Source organism: Knufia obscura, assembly GCF_036327395.1.
Source record: "Knufia obscura strain CCFEE 5817 isolate CBS 148926 chromosome Unknown scaffold_1, whole genome shotgun sequence".
Taxonomy (NCBI): Eukaryota; Fungi; Ascomycota; class Eurotiomycetes; order Chaetothyriales; family Trichomeriaceae; genus Knufia; species Knufia obscura.
This window is the reverse complement of record NW_027042687.1, coordinates 543,349-562,165: the sequence shown is the minus strand read 5'-3', so window position 1 is coordinate 562,165 and position 18,817 is coordinate 543,349. Positions and strand designations below refer to the sequence as shown.

The following is an 18,817-nucleotide window of genomic DNA, read 5'->3' as shown; positions in this document are numbered from 1 at the left end:
AGTAGTAAGTAGTCTCTGCTAGATCAGTATTCAGGAGGCTGTCTGGATATGGTGACAAGATCAAGAATATCTAGTGCGGTGGCTCTTTAACCAACACGATGCGGCTCGAAACTCCAGCTCATCAAGTGAAAGCATGGTTCGTCGTGACAATGTCGCTTTGTGCCGTGTCATTGTTTGCAATGGTCGCTACAATGCACTGAGCATTAAAGACTGGCCGGTTTTTGTCCCAGTGAAAGACGATCAATATCTGTTTGCCTGTCATGGTCAGTCGGAGTATAGGGAGAATATACTCGTTGTCACATCGCCAGGTCGGAGGACTTCCGATACTGTAGCGTAGAAGCAGCGTTATGATATATATTGGAATTATAGCGTTCGCTGAGAGCAGAAATAGGCGGTGCGGACAACGATGGTCTGACGTTCCATCTACGCGTCCAGAATCCTGGTGGAGTGGTGGTGGGCAGAGAATCTCAATGGTGAAGCAGAACACTTCGAAGGTAGGTCAATGCTCTGTTGAATCGCAGTTCCTACCTGCCATTTCTGGTAGCACGCTCCAAGCTGGACAGAGAAGCTTTGACTTGAGCGAGGACGTACGCAACATACGCTTCGTCCCGACACGCCTCTGACATCGGCTTGAGGTTCCTTGCATACCAGCCGGTGCATGATGCCATCTTGGAAGCCAGATGGTGTGTCGATGGGAGAGTCGATGTCTCCAAACTGGAATATCGTTAGCCGTAGCCATAGTTGCCACTGATCTCTGTCGAAGCGATTGAATTCATCGTTGATGTCTTCATAAGCCTTCTGAGCAATGGAGACGTATTACACGATGGCTAAAGCAGAAGAACTAGAACATGTTGGTAAAGTCTGATGCTGACAAGAGGTAGGTCGGAAAGATGGTTCAGGAGCAAACTGTGCCAAGAAATTCAATGTGGATTAGTCAACACCGTTAGTTTCGTCCTCTCGCTTCCAATATCCCGCTTCGTCTAGGAGTCAGCTCTGGTCTTCAAGGAGCTGAACGTAGACAGAGGCACGCATGATTATTTCCATGGTCGAAACATCCCTATAATTGTAATCTACTCGGTGCTTCTAGACGACCCTTCTTCAACAACAAAGACGCGCTGGCCAGCACAATATGAGTAGAATAGTAGGAGCGGACCTGCATCGCTCGGGCAGTAGGTAGTCACAAGTAGTACTGACACGGCGGCCTGAAGTTACAGCTGGATATGGAGTTGCATCTTTGTGTAACGAATGTTCGGCAAGCGTTGGAGAGGAGACGGAAAGGAGCCGAGGCTCAAGCCCGAACGCTGACTCGAGCCTGAAGACATATCAAAGACTGTGTTAAAGTACGGGTACTGCAGTTCTTACAGTTACATCGATATTTGTAAACACCTACTTCGACATCCCACCTGGAGAGCTAGTCACCACAAACTCCCACGGCCCATCGAACACGCTGCCAGAATGGGTGACGCCGCGCTCCCTACCACAGGCAAAGCCGCCTGCGTGACAAACCCAGGCGCAGACTTCGGAGTAGAAGTTCGCAACGATGTTCCCGTGCCAAAGCCTGGTAACATGGAGGTCCTCATCAAGCTGACCGTGACCGGAATCTGCTACTCCGACCTTCACTACATGCTCGAGGACCTTCCGATGCCCAAAATGTCCGATTCAGGGGTGGTCTCGCCGGGTCATGAAGGTATCGGCCACATCGTTGCAATGGGCGATAACATCCCCGCCTCGATAGGTCTGAAGATGGGAGACCGTGTTGGCCTGAAGCCCGTCTGGTCTTCCTGCAACTCTTGCATGCTATGTATATCTGAGCGCGAGATGTACTGCCCAGCCTCCTTGCAGACAGGCTTGCAGAAGCCAGGCACGTACCAACAATATGTTCTCGGCTCGGCAGACCATGTCATGAAGCTTCCAGAGGGAGTTCCGGATGAGGTGGCGGCACCTATCATGTGTAGTGGTGCCACGATCTACCGCGGGATCACGGAGTCTGGACTGAAGAGTGGGGACTGGGTTGCATTTGCGGGCGCTGGCGGTGGTGTAGGGCATATGGGCGTGATGTATGCCAAAGCCATGGGCATGAGGGTCATCGCGATCGATGGTGGGAAGGAGAAGGGAGATATGTGCAAAAGTATTGGCGCAGAGCACTTCGTTGACTTTATGGAGACGAAGGATGTGAATGCTGAGGTTGTGAGGCTGACTGATGGTTTGGGTGCGCATGGCCTGATCATAACAGCTACCAGCCCTGCAGCCTACCGGACTGGCATAGGGATGTTGAGAACTTCGGGTGTACTGATGTCTATTGGACTTCGTAAGTGCTTTCTCTGCCTCACTCGAACGACGCCAGCGCTAACATCTTCTGTGACAGCTTCCATAGCAGACGTACCAAGTATCGCTGACCCACTGAGCCTCATTGGCAAGAACTTGAAAGTGACAGGCACGGCTGTGGGAACGAGAAACGACGTAAGGAGGGCATTGCAGTTTGCTGCTCAGGTGAGTTGTGTTAAATTCTTGGACTGTTTGCTGAATTGAGGCGCTGACGTGAAACACAGGGCCTGGTCAAGCCAGTGATTGAGCAGTTTCCCTTTGACAAGATTTCTGATGCTGTGATGAAACTGAAGAGCGGGAAGGTTGCCGGGCGGTGTGTGGTGCGGTTCGATGAGTAGGTGCGAACCTATAATCATGAGCAGACCCAGTCGCAAATGCTACACCTGTGGCGAGGTAGAAGATTGATCAGCGAGGTGAACCCTCGTCAGACCATTGGCTGGTTTCCATAAGGAATACTTCGAATCGGCTGTTTTCAGCATTGAGCCGTCACCTGTCTACATCTCAGCCTCAAATTATTGCTTTGTAACTCACCTCCGTGAACATCTTCTTGTAACAGTCTTTCTCAAGTAAGAGGTGAAGATGAACGAATAGCGACGTCCTTTCCATTTAAGTTCGATTTGATTTGCCCAGGGAAGGAAACCTCTTGTCACCCGCTACCCTAGCTAAATGATCCGGCAAAGAGCGAGAAGTGTTGCGCATTTTGATGACAAGTGTGTTGCCCAAAACGAATGCTCTACTCATTGATAGGCATCGAAACGATGCTGATACTGGAATGGTGTTGGCGATGTGTAGTCTGTGACGCCAAATGCTCAACGCTTCCCCTGGATACGCGGTGTAGCGGCTGTCTTGAAGGTCACTTAAGAGGCTTTTCACAACGAAGGGCACATTTCCATCGTACATAGCAAGAAGCTGATTGGTGTGTGACCAGCGCGGGCAAGCGAGATGAGCATCCGGCCCTTCCGATGCAACTGAACACCATGACGCCGTACTGCCACGATGCTTCTCGGATAGATTACTCCTATCTCTCGCAGACACTGGACAGCAGATGACAGCAATGAATCAAGGAGCATTTCGGGGTTTGCAAAACTGAGGCATAGCCGGAACGATACAGTCCAACGTTCTCAAGGCACACATCAGACGTTTGATGATGCATCGTGGACAGCACCAAGCATCCATGAGCACAAGAAGCTGCAAAGTCTGTGGTGCAACGATTTTCAAGAAGCTGGCAAGATTCGTAAGTTCGAAAACCATACTGACTGAGGAATACGTAAACAAACAGCCAAGTCAGGTGCCGTGTTCGAACGCATAGCTGGATTGCGTGCCGTTACAACGTCTGTTGTCTGGTCGCTTGGCGTGAAAACAGGTTGTAGCACTCGGGCGTGATTGATGAGGCCGTTCATGCGGCCGGAGGACTATGTCATTGCAGCAGTCTCATGGCGCCGTTGCTGCAAACGAGAGCATCGTCCTGAGAAAGCTGGCGAGACAGACGGCCGTGTCTGAACTCGGCCCTTCCAGGTTATTGCCGACTTGGTATCGTGCTCGGTAGCGTTGATCGTGGCGCTGTACATTATTAGTGTTGAGTGCTCGAGTGTTTTCACGTAAGGCGCAATGAGATATTCGTCATAGGCCACAAGATCGGCCAGCTCTCTCAGATAAGCGTGATCTCGCTTGTGGCAAGACACATGCAGCTCTGAAGACGATGCAACGCTGGGTCTGCTTTGGGAAGCTTGGGGGCGGTTGGCAACGTGGTTGTATGCAAAAGACTTCCATATCGGGCCTGAAGAGACGTGCTGATAGAGGATCATTCGGCGCGAGGCAATTGTCTGCGCCAAAATTGCAGCAAATCACAATCCTATGCCTTGCTTTCGTGCGACTTTTGTTGGTATTCATACTCACCGCAATTTGGCAACATCGTCGATATCGAAGCCCAATTTTATCAAACTCGGATCGGCGTTGTTGACTGGTCCACAGGGCGCAAGGCGAAAGCAAGGACATAGGAAGGAGAAAACAAAAATGACGTTGGTGATCGGATTGAAACATGAGATCGGTCGATGCACACAGCTTGAGAAAAAGCTTATTTCCACTCGGTCTGGCAGAGCTTTGATGCCTCACGGAGAACGATTCGCCGATGAAAGTAGCCTTGAGAATAGTGGGCTCGTACCTGGCACGTGTCAGCGTGATTAAGGTTTCGACTTTGTTGACGTGTTCCTGGGCGACGCGAGTTCTGTTAACAGGCCATTCGAGGTTTTCACACCAGATTGAAATTCTGCCAACTCTCGAAAAGTCTATCTGTCGCCATATGAGATAAGAACTGGTGGTGGAATCCTGATGTGATGGGAGAAGGCGTTTACAGCTTGTGATTGGATGTTTCGGCAAGGACGTTGCACTCTTGAGCAGTTCGAAGCGCGTAGCAACCCCGGTCTGTTGTTGAAACTAAAGCGCCAACCTTTTCCTGCGTCCCACTCTAACGTTTGCGTGCTGCACCTCGAAAGCACGTCGATGTATTCCTCGGGCTCGTAGCAGCAGCCGATGGTGTGCAATTCCTGGAACAGACACTGCGGACGGGTCGATTGTGCAAACACGGTTGCATCGCTCATAAAATATGGAAGTTTCGTAGAAAGCAGGCACGACCGCAGTAGCCGAACAGTTCATGAGACCTTGGGGCGGGGTAGCTATTGATCAGCAAATAACGCCGTTCAAGCTCCGTTGATCATCTCGCCAGTCAGATGCGAGGTATCTGGCTCCGTACAGTACTCCGAAGATAGCCCTCAGCGACAAGGAATTGTCCTGGGCTCGTCGGACAAAGCTCAGGCTGAAACGAACTCTGCTTGCCACTCCCCGAGACAAAGGAGTTGGTATTTGTTGGTGCCAGTATTGTTCTCTGAGAACGAGGAAGGAGCTTGGTGTGGTTGACCAGAAATGAAACGAATGAAACAAGAGACCGATTAGTAGTATGAAGTGCTTGACGGCTGGCGTGTTTGCGCCATCGCTCTAATGGCGTAATTATAGACGCAATGCTAACTTTACCCTTCGCAGATTGCGCACCTACTTCTAATAAACCAGAACATGAATTTGACTGTGCGTTGGAATGATGCACAAGCTTATCTTGTTCCGCGAAGCATGGACTTCTTCATCACAGGGAAGGCACGGGCTCAATTATAGAACTTTCCACCGAAGTCCAGACCTTCAGCAAGATTGATTATGGCGTTTGGATCGGGCGTGCGCCATATTCAGGGACTTCGATTCCAGCTGAAGCCGAATCTGACATTTCGTATTCTGAGATTGAGAATTCTCCATTCACATTATTGTTGTTGACAGTACCGATAGCCATCTAGCAAGAATGACGTTACGCAAAGACTCCTAGCTGTCAGCTGTAACAACGACGACTTATTCCAAGGCAGAAGCGAGGTCAAACGAGTCAAGTCCCCCGCCATTATTGATCCTACTGTGGGAGGAAACAAGTAAAGTGCCTTTTTATCGTCCTAGGCAACGTTGGCGACGACTCTGCTCAAGCGCCGGTTGGCTGCAGCTGCAAGGTGACGAGAAATCTCTAGTTTGCCTCATCAAACCAAGCGCTGCAAGGGCAGGTACCCACCACAACGCCTTTTGAGGATGAACAAGGGTTTGCAAGGACTCATGCCCCGGTTGTCGAGTGCAAAATCGCCGTGTGAAAACCATAATTCCGGAAGTTGTTGTGTGCTTGTGCAAAAACATCGGATGTAGATTGATACCAAGATTCGGGCTTGACAAGAAAGTTGGTCATGCCTATGGCTGTGCTATCATGAAATCGACCGATCGAACATGTCCTGCATGCAGCTAGAGTAACATGCATGGCATAGCTACAGGATGATCCTAGACCAGGACTTCTACGCTGGAGCACGCGTGAGATGCCTCGTTCGTCATGGTGAAGCTCTGGCTTGAGCTCAAGGAAGACGCCTGAACACCTAAAAGGTTGTGCAGCTCCGAAGCTTGTTAGCGAGAATATTGACAGGCAGGTATCCTCAGCTTCTGAGTGGCTACTTATATTTGCGTGGCATGGAGAAGCATGGAGTACTGTAGGCGCTGAAGACGCTACTCGAGTATTCCTACGTAGCCATGAACTTGTACTGTAGGATGATCGGTTGTTGAGCAGACGCCGAGTTGAATATCGTTGTCAAATTGCAGCGTCTGAGCTTCGGTCACTGAGTTACAGCAGCATGCTTTTGGTGCTGTGAATCGTGGGAAGTGGAGCTGAAACAAGCCCCAGTTTTTAGGTAAAGAGCTAGCTCGGATATGCGCAGGTTGAAGCCCAGCTTTTAACTGGAACGACCGTCTGGCGGCAGGTGGCCAAGCCTGTCCACCGTTGCAGGAGCGACTGGACCGCTTTGGTTCTGGCTGCCGACGTTAGCAAGTATCACGGAGCAACGACCAAGTCTTCATCTTGGTCCCCTCTTATCTGACTTAACCTTCCTTCCTGCTCTTTCAGCTGCCTCATTTGTCCTCCAGAGGTCAAGGCTCGAACCCCTCCGTGTCGACTATCTCATCCCCATTGTCGACCAGTAGTAGAAGGACATTCACCAGGTCAACCTCATCACGACCTAGTCCTCTCCTCACTTCGAGTTCTTGGCCTTGTACATCTGGCAGGACATTGAGATTGTAGAGCCGGATACGAAGGGTTTTGCACATATTGGAAGCACGGAAACTACGACTACAGTATATCTAAGAGTAGATGCAGCCTGAGGCCAATTCGTCGACTACTTCGAGGTGACAGAAACTGGGAGGAACAACCTGCAGCAACTGGAATCTCCAACTCGAACGACCGTTGCCGGGACCACTATCCTATCTCAGTAGCAACTATCTACCTAGCCCTATACCAAACGTGTCGAAACTTCAGATCTCTGTCAAGAGGAGGGACTAGACAAACGGGCACAGCATGACTACCACCATGATGATCGAGGCCTCGTCGCCTCTTGCATCCATGCAACCATCGATGTACATGAACAGATGTGGATTTGGACAAGAACACCTCTCGTATGCCTCATTTGCTCGTGCCAACTTCGGACCAGAGAGCTTCAACTTCAGAGACCTGTCAATGATGCGAAGGAAAGAGCCGGACTACTTCAACATGCCTCCTCCTGTACGAGGCTCCTCGCCAACTGCGAGCCTGGCCGCCGACCTTTCACAGAACATGAACATTGACAAGAGGTATGGGCTACATGGATCCAAGGAGGCATAATTCATACTAAGACAAGACTAGCAGTCCACAATATCCTACCCCAAGGCGAGCACTGTTCAGTGGTAACATGTTCACTGTGAGCCATGGTATGTCGGCCTCCGTGTTCCCTTCACTCTCATGCTAACTCGCAACATAGCCCCTTTGACCACACCTCCAGTTACTTCATCTTCACCTGCTCCGATCCCGGACTGCATGGACAGCATGGAAATGTCCCCTCTCCCTCACAAGCCTGCTCGGCCTACTTTCAACATGGACCTACAGTCTCCTACCCCAGAGCACACACCTACAGAGCCTATCTTCTCCGATTGTTTGACCCCCCGCTCGTCCAGCCCACCTGCCATGCAAGACTTTTCACTTCAGATACCACAGGAGAGAAGAAGGAGCAACCCACTGAGGCCTGGCTTGTCAAGAACGAAGGGCTTCAGCACAACCTCAATTCCAACAAGGCCCAACCCAGAAGCACAACTACCTTCCTTCCAGTTTGGTGCTGCTGTCCCTAGGTCAAACCCCACGTCTTCATTGGCCCTGTCAGAGATCTTCGAGGCCTCGTCTCCAGTCTCAGTCCGAACTGCTTCACCAATAGCACGACCAGTCCTGCCTCCTGCTCGACCACGCCAGCCCTTCAACCTGGGGAACAACTCCCGCAATGCTTCTCCACTTGGCCAGCACTCTCGAAAGATGTCAAATCCCTTAGTCCGACCCAGAAAGCAATTCCGTCGCTCACTAAGCATGTTCGAGCACCCTGATGAGATCATGAGGCAAGAGAAGGCTGCCAGCACAGACTGCTTACCGTCCATTGCTGATATTGAAACACCACAGCAACCAAACCTGCCACACTTCTACTCAGGCAATCAGACATGCGATCTTCCCCGCATCTCAAGAGAAACAATGATTGACATCCTCGATGGCAAATATGACGGCGTATACGAAAAGCGTGTGGTCATCGACTGTCGGTTTGAGTACGAGTATGAAGGAGGCCACATCGATGGCGCTGTCAACTTCAACGACAAGGAACAACTCGCCGCACAGCTCTTCGAACACGAACAGCCAGGTAACGCCCTTCTCATCTTCCACTGCGAGTACTCAGCACATCGGGCTCCACTTATGGCTAAGCACATTCGAAACAAGGATCGAACAGTTAATGCAGAATGCTATCCTAACTTGACCTACCCAGAAGCCTACATTCTTGATGGTGGTTACAGCGGATTCTACAAGGAGTTCAGTCACCGGTGCTTTCCTCAGAACTACGTGGAGATGGATGCCAAAGAACATGCTGACGCATGCGAACTTGGTATGGGCAAGGTCAAGCAACAGCAACGAGCAAAACTCGTTCGCGCTCAGACCTTTGCTTTCGGTCAACAATCTCCTTCTATGGACTCAAGCCCAACAGCTATGTATCGAGGTCGACCAGACGACGTTGATATGGATCTCGACTTTACTCCCGTTCCTGCAAGGCCGTCTTTCAACGCATTGCAAATTGGACGTGGCCAACGAATGTTCTCTTACTAGCAACTTTCTTACTATGACGACTTGTTAAAATCAGCTTGGTGTTGGGGCAGGCATGTTCACGATTGTTATTTTGGGCGCACCTTCTTATTCATGACTTAGCGGGCGCTATCCTGGTTCACATATCAGGGATCGGAATTACTTTCTGGGGACGAAGCTGTCGGTTCAGCATATTATACCCAGTGTTGTCAGCAACACAGCACGCCTCATTTTCGCCATCACCTGGTGGTCGACATCACAATCGCTTTTCTTTTTGTTTGATCAAAACTCATCACAACGACATTTCTCGATTCTACAGACGAATCAACTTGTGTCACCCATATCCAATCACTCAACTTCGGCAATTCACCTTCGCTTCTATACAAACCATTTTGATCAAAAGCTTTTGACGGACTGGGACAGGCGGTGGTATCATCGATTCTTGCTTGCATACTGGTTTGGCTTGCGGGTGAATATTGCTCACCTGCAATTGCATTGTCTATTCTATACCCTAGTGTACATAGGAGGATTAGTGATGTACAGCGTGTCATTGCTGAGCGTTCTGAGCAAAAGCTGGCAGGCAGGCGGTGATAATTGTTGATCGATCGATATGGTACATGCGGAGGTTCTCGCGGTTGCTGAGCATAAGTGCAAGCGGCTGTGAAGACTGAGAAGCACACAAGAACAATAAAATAAATTCAAAATATGCGCTGTCCCTGTTACTTCACGCCACCTGTATGCCCTTCAGCAGTGTGGCCAGGATTGCCTGTGCTCGCTGTGCAGTGCGGCTGACGTGTCAGCCTCAATCTTGGTCTCGGTCTCGGTCTCGTCTCGCCTGCACGATCTCAATCCCCTTCACTACCGACCCTCGGATCTATTCTCACTCGCCTCGATAACAAGAGCTCCTCGCTTTTCCATGGCACTGTAAGGGCTATTGCACTGGAATTGTACATCTGTTGCATTACTGTGGGTGCATGCTGCCAATATAAACTCGATATTAGCCTAACTACTGGCGGTTATTGGCGCAGTACGCGCCAACTTCGATGTCTTTTGTTAAAGACGAATATCGAAAACAGAGCTGTCTGTATAAGACTGTGATAATATTAAGTACCTTTATTACTAAAGGACCTAAGCTCTAAAGATTATATCTACTACTACTAATAGTTTCGTTTATAAATTAAGTAATTATTATAATCTAATGAATCGCTTACTTACACAGAGTAAGCTACCTTTTCTCTACTGTATTCTATATAAGTACTAAGCGTAGCTTTACTTTACCGTAGTCCGATTCCCTAGAAAACTACTACAGCTCCGCTACCGTTACCACTTCATATATTGAGACGAGAGCAGCTAATGACAGCGGCTAGCTACAAGCTAGCTCCAGCGACCGCGGATGAAACAAATCTGTGATGGTGGTGTGGCAGTAGACTGGTATTGATATTAGTTAAAGGCAAAAGACACAAAAGTTGGCGCGTGCTGCGGGGATGAACTCCAGTACCCAACACCGCATCCTAAGCGGGCTCTGCGGAGAATTTATTCAATTTTACTTCGTAATCTCGTTTCGTGCACTTATACTCGTGGTCTACCACGTTTCACACGAACACCTAATATAGGTATTAGGGAACAAGAGTACAGTTGATTGTAACTAAGTATGCAGACTCGACTTCCATGACGGCACAGAACGCTCTGATGTATGACTTCGAGATGTTTCTATATTATGCTATTTGGCTAAACATGCTATGTATCGTAACATATTGAGTAGTTATATTTCATATGTGTCTCTGACATTTACCCTCATTTCTTTGCATTTCTGAATTATTCGCAGATAGTGATGAGCTCGTAAGGCAGATGTATTCCGAATGTACTTTTGGACTTTGTGAAAGCAGATGTTGTCTAGGTATATTTAGGTTGGGTTGTAGCTAGATCTTGGGGTTGAATAGATGTTGTTCCCATCTCGAGCCGAGCATTTGACAGTATGGGATGAAATTGTCATCTTGTAGGAGGCCGACAAAAGTCCGGTCAAGGCAGGCATTTCGTTCATTTGGAGAGAGATCCATGAGCTCTGCTAGTGATTGATCGAACAGTGATTGGCCGATTGGGGCAGCGGACTTTGTGGCAGCATTCACGGTGGGTTCGGAGTTCTGTGCGGGCTGAGGAGGCCTATTCTCCCGGTAAGCCGGTCCGGCTTGGTCGGTGATAGCTGACAGTTCGGAGTAGAGTGGTCTGGTAGGGCTAGACTCCCGAGTAGGTTTTTGAGGTTTCTGGATGGGGTCGAGGTCGAGAGTTTCGGCGGTGGCAGTAGTGGCATCAGACCGTATGTGGATTGGGGGATTGGAAAGTTCTCGTACTGCCCGCTGCGCCTTCGTAGTTGGTAGCTCGAGCTTGCGTTGGCTTTGTCCCTTAGCATTGATAGCACGGCTTGCTGTTTGCAATTCGTCTCTTGGCTTCACGTCGGGCGCCTTCAGACGTTTCGGAGCTGGCATAGCTACCTGGCTGGGTCTCTTCCTGGGTACTTCTGTCTTGACCAGTTTTGATTGTTTGACCTCCTCAAGCGGAATCTTTTGTGACACCAAGCTTACTGGGGCACCGGCGAGCTGAATATCTCGTGACCGAAGCGAAAGTTGCCGAGATGGTGAACCTTCGACACCGTTGTCCTGCGAGTTCTGCACCTGAATCTCGGGCTTGGCTTGATTGGTAGCTCGGCTGTCGACCCTGTCCTCTGTTTCAGCTACGAAAGAGCAGGGTCGTTCCGCCTCAATGCAAGGCTGACACGCTCCATCAGGATTGTCGTCGTTAAACCCGCATTTGATCCTCTTCGACCGGCAGTGAGTACAGCGTAGAGGTCTTCTTCTTTTCTGAGAAGATTTCCGAGTCTGGGATTGTGGGGCTGGAAGTACTTTTGCAGCTGGTTTCGAGTCTGGCTCTTTCTTCGTAGAGTTGGATCGTCGGGCAGCGACTCTGTCAAGCAATTTTTGTGTATCGATATCTTCCGCTCTCAGTTTCCCTATCGCAAGGGTCTTTGAGGCTTCGACAACGACACCATTCATGTGTTCGGTAGTCTGCGCAGCTGCGGGGCGGTGTGACGTGCTCTGGGCTGGCGTTTGGGCTTGAGCTTGTTTCTCATCGTTGTCATATCGATTCAGCTTGGTTGGAGTGTCGTTCATGACAGCTCGATGGAATGGCTGGGGTTCGTCTGCGACAGTGTGCTCGTTTCTGGTGGCAAAAGGTAGCTCTCTTTGAGGTGGAAGATCTGCATCCGGACTTCGTGGCACAACGATGGGAGCTGTTGATGGTCTGGGTACATAGAGGTTGAGGTGCCCGCTACCGCGCATTCCTGCTGGGACAGGGGCAGAACTTGTGAGTTCAATTGCTCGGCTGTTGGTGGTATGTGCTGCTTGAGTGCGATTGTGCTGATCGTACGAATCAAATGCATTACTGCGATAACCATTGCTGCCTATTACAGCGTTTTGCTGCATTTGAGGCTGAGGAACAGACATCGCGTTCGTAGCCGTCGTTTGACTCGCGAAGGTAGACACTTTGGGACCTGACGCTTGTCCAAATTGATTCCTAGGGTCTATTAGCGATTCGCACTGTCAACAAAGTAGCAGACTCACGGCTGAGCAGGGGCGAGACGGGATGGCGGAGCTCTCAATGCTGGACGAATGGTCTGCGGAGCAGTCTTGTGCGCGATTTGAGAAATGGAATTCTGCGAACCTGTTGATTGCTGACGCTGACTGTGACCTGCATCCGTAGTTGGCACGTTGGCTCTGGACAAAATCTTTACGGCCTCATAGAATTGTTCCTTCTGAGCCAAGCGAATCTGAAATCTGCGAACCTGACATATATCAGCCATCACCATCGTTGCTGCAGATGCTTGCCAAATACTTGATGTTCGTTCGTGGGATACCTCACAGCAATGCAAGGACATTTGATGACGATACAGACTTCAGGAGTCTTCTGCGTCCTGCCTTTAGCAGCAGCCTCCTAAGCCGCCTGCTTGGCTTCCTCTCCAAGTGCATCGAGGTTTATATCCTCCTAGCAGGATTAGTACGGTCTTCGGAATAAGTGAACATACTTTACTAGAACTTCTGGGTCATTGATGATCTTGAACCTCGCACTTTCAGAGGTCTGAGACATGTTCTGAGACGAAGGAATCTCGAACATGGCAAAGAGACCGTTCTCGCTGATTATATGAGTCCAGGGGATCGGTCCGGGATACCCATTGGAAGTAGTCGCAGCAGAAAACTTCGTCAACGCCATAGTCACTCGTGTTGGCGGAAGCAATTGCAGCATTTGTGATTCCATGACGAAAATAATGAAAGCGCGAGACTGAGCAGAACCATGAACGACAGAGCTAGGAATCTGGATGCTGAAGAGAAATAACGCTTGTATGATCAAATAATGCAAAGACTTCTCTTTTCGTTCATAATGAGCGCGGGGAATAGCAGACTAGGTGCTGTTGGAACAATACATCGATGAACAACTTTGCAGTGGACGAGGTCATGCTACACGTAGCTGTGACCGGTGTGAACACAGCAGCAAGCATGAGAAGGAACTTTGAGAAGTGAAGAAATCCGAGCTTGGAGAGACGGACAGTGCCAAGCCGCTACCGCACGGGTGCTGCCGTTGATAGTCGAAAACTTGTGCATGAAGGGAAGGAGCGATCGCAGGAGCCCTCTGAAGTTTGAGATTCGTGTCGTTGCTTCCGTAGGCGCAAAAGAGCAGAACTCTGTATGCCAACAGCCACGACACCCAACTTACACTTCCCGCAGACATCGAACGACTTCAGGAGCGAATCAAAGATCTCTTCCTAATTGGCATTACTCTGATACAAATCCTACTCAACCTTTCACGACGCGTGCGCCCTTCCTTCATTGGTATCGACTGCACACCTAGCACGGTGGTGTTGTGCGCGATACATCGCATCTTGACCTGGACCCAGTGCTGCGCTGCGGTGGAAGCCTCTGCAATTACTCTGCACACAATTGTCCCCGCCTGGGCGTCCTTCGCAGTCCAGGAGTGCCGTTGCATGTCGCGCTCGTACAGATCGAGCGCATAGGCGCTAGAATCGCTCTCGGAAAGCCGAGACTTTACGTCCTTACGGTGCTAGGATGAATACAAATGGTGCGCCATCGCGCGCTATCATTGAGGATGAGGAAGAGTTTCTTGATGATGTGGAAAGGTACATGAAACAGCGCGGTGTGCCTTTCGATCGAGATGGAAAAGTCGCAGGTCGGCCGGTACCTCTACATCGGCTGTACAGAGATGTAGTTGAGAGAGGAGGCTATGACGCCGTCACAGCCACTCGGATGCTCTGGCGGGAGATTGCAGCTACTTTCAATCTGCCGAAACAGCATGATGGTGCTATGAGCTATCAGCTGAAGCAGCTATACTACAAGAACTTGGCAGCCTATGAGATCGAGAAATACTGGGGAGAGACACCGCCTGCTCCGAGCATACTGGAACACTTGACCGCCAAAGGTGGTGATGTGAGAAAGAGGACCCACGAGACAATGATGGCTAACGACACATCACATAGCCAGGAAACCGAGCGCATGGCTGTTGATTCTCCACAGCAAACCCCGAAGCAGGAGAAAATTGAGCCTGACGACCAAGGCAGTGCAAGTCGATATCCAAGCCGTTTGAGACAACAGCCGAAGCCAGTTCAGCTGTATCAGCCAGATCCCACGCCATCACGCACAACACGAATGCGAACCACGAACTCGCCGCAACCAGCTCCGATGTTGACACAGTCTTTCACGAATGCATCCAGCAATCCACGAGATCCCCACTTCAAGATCGAGAATTACGAGCCTCGACCATCCATGCCCCTCACTCTGCGCCCGCTGGTAACACCTGGTAGCAACCCTGATGTCTTCTATCAGCGCAAGGCCATGTCGAAACTTGCAACAATACAACGCCTTCCACAGCCGCAAGATCTGCTGAAGTTTGCTCTGCCGAAAGCTTCTTTCGATGGGCCAAATATCTATGTTCGATGCGTGCAAGGTCTGAAATCAGGAATACGAAGAGAACAGGAATTTGCCTTGCATCATCTGGTCAAGGTCTCACACGAACGAGGTGACAAATTCAAATTCGAAGGCTTCCCAACGTTAGCAGAGTCCCTGATGGAGAAAGTTACTGAAATCGCAGAGCTAGCTTTCGGCGTCCCATTTCAGGTCTCGTATATGGACGCACGGGGCAAGAACGCGGAAAATACGATCAATGCAGTGCACGGCACCGAGAAACTTGCTCAGCGCTTAGCCGAGTTGCCACCACTTCTAGCCGAAAATGAGATTGAGCCTGAAGATTACAGCCTACGGCTTGAGAAAGTGAACGAGGCGACTTTGGTGCTACGCAATATGGTCACACTAGAGGACAACGCTATCTTCTTGTCGAGGATGGCCTTCTTTCGAGATCTGCTCATCCTTGCGCTCAACCTGCCACAGCAGTCACGATTTGATGAAATCAAACAGTATGCACTCGACATGACTGAAATGACCTCGAGGTTCTTTGAGATGGAGCCTGCGGATGAACTGTACGCTTCACTGGTGAGAGAGCTTGCCTCCAATGACCGAGGAAAGACCCTAGCGGCTTTGAGAGCAATATTCCGATTTGACGCTGATGCTGACCGTGTGCACCCTCTGAGTGATATCCCACCGAAAACCATTGAGAAGCTATTTCAATATTGTGTGCTTGACGACGATGAACTAGTTGAAGCTGTCATCAACTTCTTGTATGCCTGGACAGCTTCGCCTCAGAACCTCGAATGGGCGCTGAAGGAGTCACCAGACATCCTGGCCAACCTTACCCCGCGACTTGCGAATTTGCTCCTGCATGGAGCGACGGCTCAAGAAGAGAACGTAATAATGCATAGGGCCCCTGCAGCGCCAGCTTCAACACCAGCAAGTATCCCACATGTTCCAAATGACCTCTTTACCCAGATGCTTGGTTTTAATGAGCCTGAGCGGTCCGCAAAATGGCTGCGGTGTTGCTTCGAGGAAGCACCCCAAGCAGATGTTACTCAGATATCAATATGGCAAGCATATCAGAATCGCTTCTTGCACAACCAACACATTCCTGCAGCTGAGTTCATCAAGCAGGTATCAGCGACGGTTAATGGCGCGCAAGCTCAAGTTGTGCAAGGGCCAGGAGGGCAGTCACGCTTCATAATAAAAGGAATTCGACCGCGCCGTATACTCGTTGGACTACATGGACAATCCTACTACAAATGCCACTGGGAAATGCTAACGCAACAACCAATCAATGGCCAGCCGGCCAAATACGGTCCTTGCAGTACGTGGCACGCTTCGCCAGAAATGCTCTGGAGACATCTATTGGAAGCTCACGCACAGATACCGAAAACACCAGAAGGAAAGTTCCAGTCCAAGGACGTTGCGATACCGGAAGGAGGTTTCAAGTGCAGATGGGTCAATTGCCGGAAGAACAATATCATCGACACACCCAGTGCCTTAGCTCGGCACTTCCGAATGCACGTGCCCGAAAATGCAGAGCAAAACAAAGAACTGATCTACAAACTGGCAGGAGAGCAAACCAAGCCGAAGGAGGATACCGTCGTCAAACACACTTTCTATCTCACGAGCACCGACGAGCGTGGTATCCCCAACGGCATACCGTTCATGAGTGCTCTTCTGCTCTTCAATCTGGCACGATACGTCGGAAGATATGGCGGGAGCGAGAAACAGAGGAAAGACCTGATGGGCAAACTTTTCAGTATTCAGGTGAGGGAGAATTTATGGAACATTTTCAGTAAGCAGCGCACGATAGCAGGGCTTATTATTGATGTAATCCGCTTCATAGAAAAGGGCGAAGCATCGGAAAAGCAGGCTGCAAAACAAGACGAGGAGCAGGCTTCGCTGTTCTGAAGTTGTTGCCGTTGCAAGGCGTTCAGCGGCATGTACCAACAGATGCTTCTAGGGTGAGCATTGTGAGTGACACAAGATAGATCTGTAAGTGCTCGGCTTCAGGTAAAGAAGCCTAGCAAGTGTCAGAATCAACAATGCATCGCATTATTTGCACCTTCGAGCACGCAACATCCCGTTTACAAGCGCTTATCGGAAAGCCGTGAATCTCGTCGTAGCGGCGCGGGCGGCGAACTGTTCATGAGATTCCCGCCTCAGGAACGTACTGACAGAATTCATTTATATCACTAGTTCTAAATGGCAGTCATGCCGCGTCTGCTCATCAAGTTAAGTGCTTGAAGAGGTATAATGAGTCGGTACCGACTCCAAATAGAGCTAATGTTATCGGCGACTTCTGTCGCTTCCTGCGGCGCGATCTTCCGACAACCACGTTCTGTCTCTTACCACACTTCGTTCGGCCTTTGATGTCCCGCTGGATGATTGATCGGCAAATGCCTTTCCTCTTGCCTAACCCGAGCATCCCCAGGACGTGGATAAATGTTGCCCAACCACAAATCCGCCTGTAGCCACGAGACAGCTGCTCCAGGATGTTGGTTTTCAAGTTAATCTTCCTTCGGGCAGCAGCTCGCCTGTTCTCGGCCATTCGATACCGACTGCCATTGTGATTCGCCGGACCGTGTCTGGTGGCCCGCTTTTTGACGTAGGCGGATCTCGAACACACATGGCTCCGTGCTTGATCTCCCTCTTAGTGACCACGACAGGGAGGAGATGACTTGCATTTCCATGGGATGAGGCTCGTCCTGAGGTATAGCCTTCAGGTCGGAGGTTGGGCAGAACTTGGAGTATCCCCGAGTTGCAGGTGTTGCTCTGTTATTGTCCACGCATGACAGTTCACGCAACAACTAACCGCGAACAAAGAGTACACTCCTTTAGATTCTTTATCCCTTTGTCTATCAGTCTCTCACCCCAAGCCAGCGCAGTGAGATCATACGCTAAAGAACCACGAGTGTATACTACGGCCTCGGAGAGAACCTACTGTCATTCACGAGAGGCCTACAGACTATCCTAGGCTGCCGATAGTCGCACTGCTTGAACCATCAACGTACAAGAGGATCACGACGATCACTTGCGTCGTCGTACGCTGGCGGAATCATCCTAATAAACGAAATGCAGCCCGCAAGGATAATAATGCGGCGCGGTGACTTGGTCGCAACTGCCCTCAGACCTACGATACACACCTTCCCTCAACGAATAGTAGTTCCAACAATAACACACCCTCAACAAACACGGAAAGCCACCTTCCACGATGACCATTCAACACCTTCCACATCCCGGAAAACCCAACAAAGTGCCAGAGAGTCATGGCTTGCGCGCAGAAAAAGAGAGCGCAATATGCGCAAAAAGATCTCCACGTTAGCGCTGGACCACAACTCAGCATTCGAGGCAGACGCAAGCAGAGAGCATGGAGGGTCTCAGCGGCAAGAAGATGGCAATGAGGCACACACCCAGTCACAGAGGAGGATGACTAGGAGACAGCGCAGGTTACTGCTTTGGACTGCTGTGCTCACTATGCCTCTGTGGGGAAGAGATATTGTTGAGAGTGTGGTGCCTGGAATGCTGGGTGTGTTCATACTTGTGGCTGGAAATATCAAAAAGGCTTTCAAGTGGACGTGGTCGTTTTCGAAAGGGGACAGGAGATGAAGCGTCAAGACAGCCGTTGACTATCCACGCATCGACAACACGAATAGCCGGAGACATCGCATGGAAGGAACGCAACTGCCTTGTCTACTCATGAACGCCTGCCGCCGCCGCCACCGCAGATCTGTCTCTGCGTGCCTTGCCTTTGCAAGTGCTACTGGGCCGACATGCTGGAAGTTCAAATGTTTCGAAATAGATGCACAGCGTTCACTTT

General features: G+C 50.2%; 5 protein-coding genes across 5 annotated transcripts; 3 read left to right on the top strand and 2 right to left on the bottom strand.

Annotated features, from left to right (window-relative positions):
• Positions 1-1,455: 1,455 nt before the first annotated feature.
• PMZ80_000208 (uncharacterized protein) lies at positions 1,456-2,663 on the top strand (the record flags this gene model as incomplete). The annotated part of the gene is made up of 3 exons (XM_064868662.1): positions 1,456-2,308; positions 2,366-2,490; positions 2,550-2,663. The coding sequence occupies 3 exons, from the start codon at positions 1,456-1,458 to the stop codon at positions 2,661-2,663; spliced, it is 1,092 nt and encodes a 363-aa protein (XP_064734159.1).
• Positions 2,664-7,252: 4,589 nt separating this feature from the next.
• MIH1 (m-phase inducer phosphatase) lies at positions 7,253-9,049 on the top strand (the record flags this gene model as incomplete). The annotated part of the gene is made up of 3 exons (XM_064868661.1): positions 7,253-7,509; positions 7,562-7,626; positions 7,677-9,049. 3 exons carry the CDS (start codon positions 7,253-7,255, stop codon positions 9,047-9,049), a joined length of 1,695 nt encoding a protein of 564 aa, XP_064734158.1.
• A 1,895-nt stretch (positions 9,050-10,944) lies between these two features.
• Positions 10,945-12,884, bottom strand: PMZ80_000206 (uncharacterized protein; the record flags this gene model as incomplete). The annotated part of the gene is made up of 2 exons (XM_064868660.1): positions 10,945-12,592; positions 12,640-12,884. 2 exons carry the CDS (start codon positions 12,882-12,884, stop codon positions 10,945-10,947), a joined length of 1,893 nt encoding a protein of 630 aa, XP_064734157.1.
• A 125-nt stretch (positions 12,885-13,009) lies between these two features.
• PMZ80_000205 (uncharacterized protein) lies at positions 13,010-13,330 on the bottom strand (the record flags this gene model as incomplete). The annotated part of the gene is made up of 2 exons (XM_064868659.1): positions 13,010-13,060; positions 13,106-13,330. The coding sequence occupies 2 exons, from the start codon at positions 13,328-13,330 to the stop codon at positions 13,010-13,012; spliced, it is 276 nt and encodes a 91-aa protein (XP_064734156.1).
• An 806-nt stretch (positions 13,331-14,136) lies between these two features.
• RSC9 (Chromatin structure-remodeling complex protein rsc9) lies at positions 14,137-16,908 on the top strand (the record flags this gene model as incomplete). The annotated part of the gene is made up of 1 exon (XM_064868658.1): positions 14,137-16,908. The coding sequence occupies one exon, from the start codon at positions 14,137-14,139 to the stop codon at positions 16,906-16,908; it is 2,772 nt and encodes a 923-aa protein (XP_064734155.1).
• Positions 16,909-18,817: the final 1,909 nt, after the last annotated feature.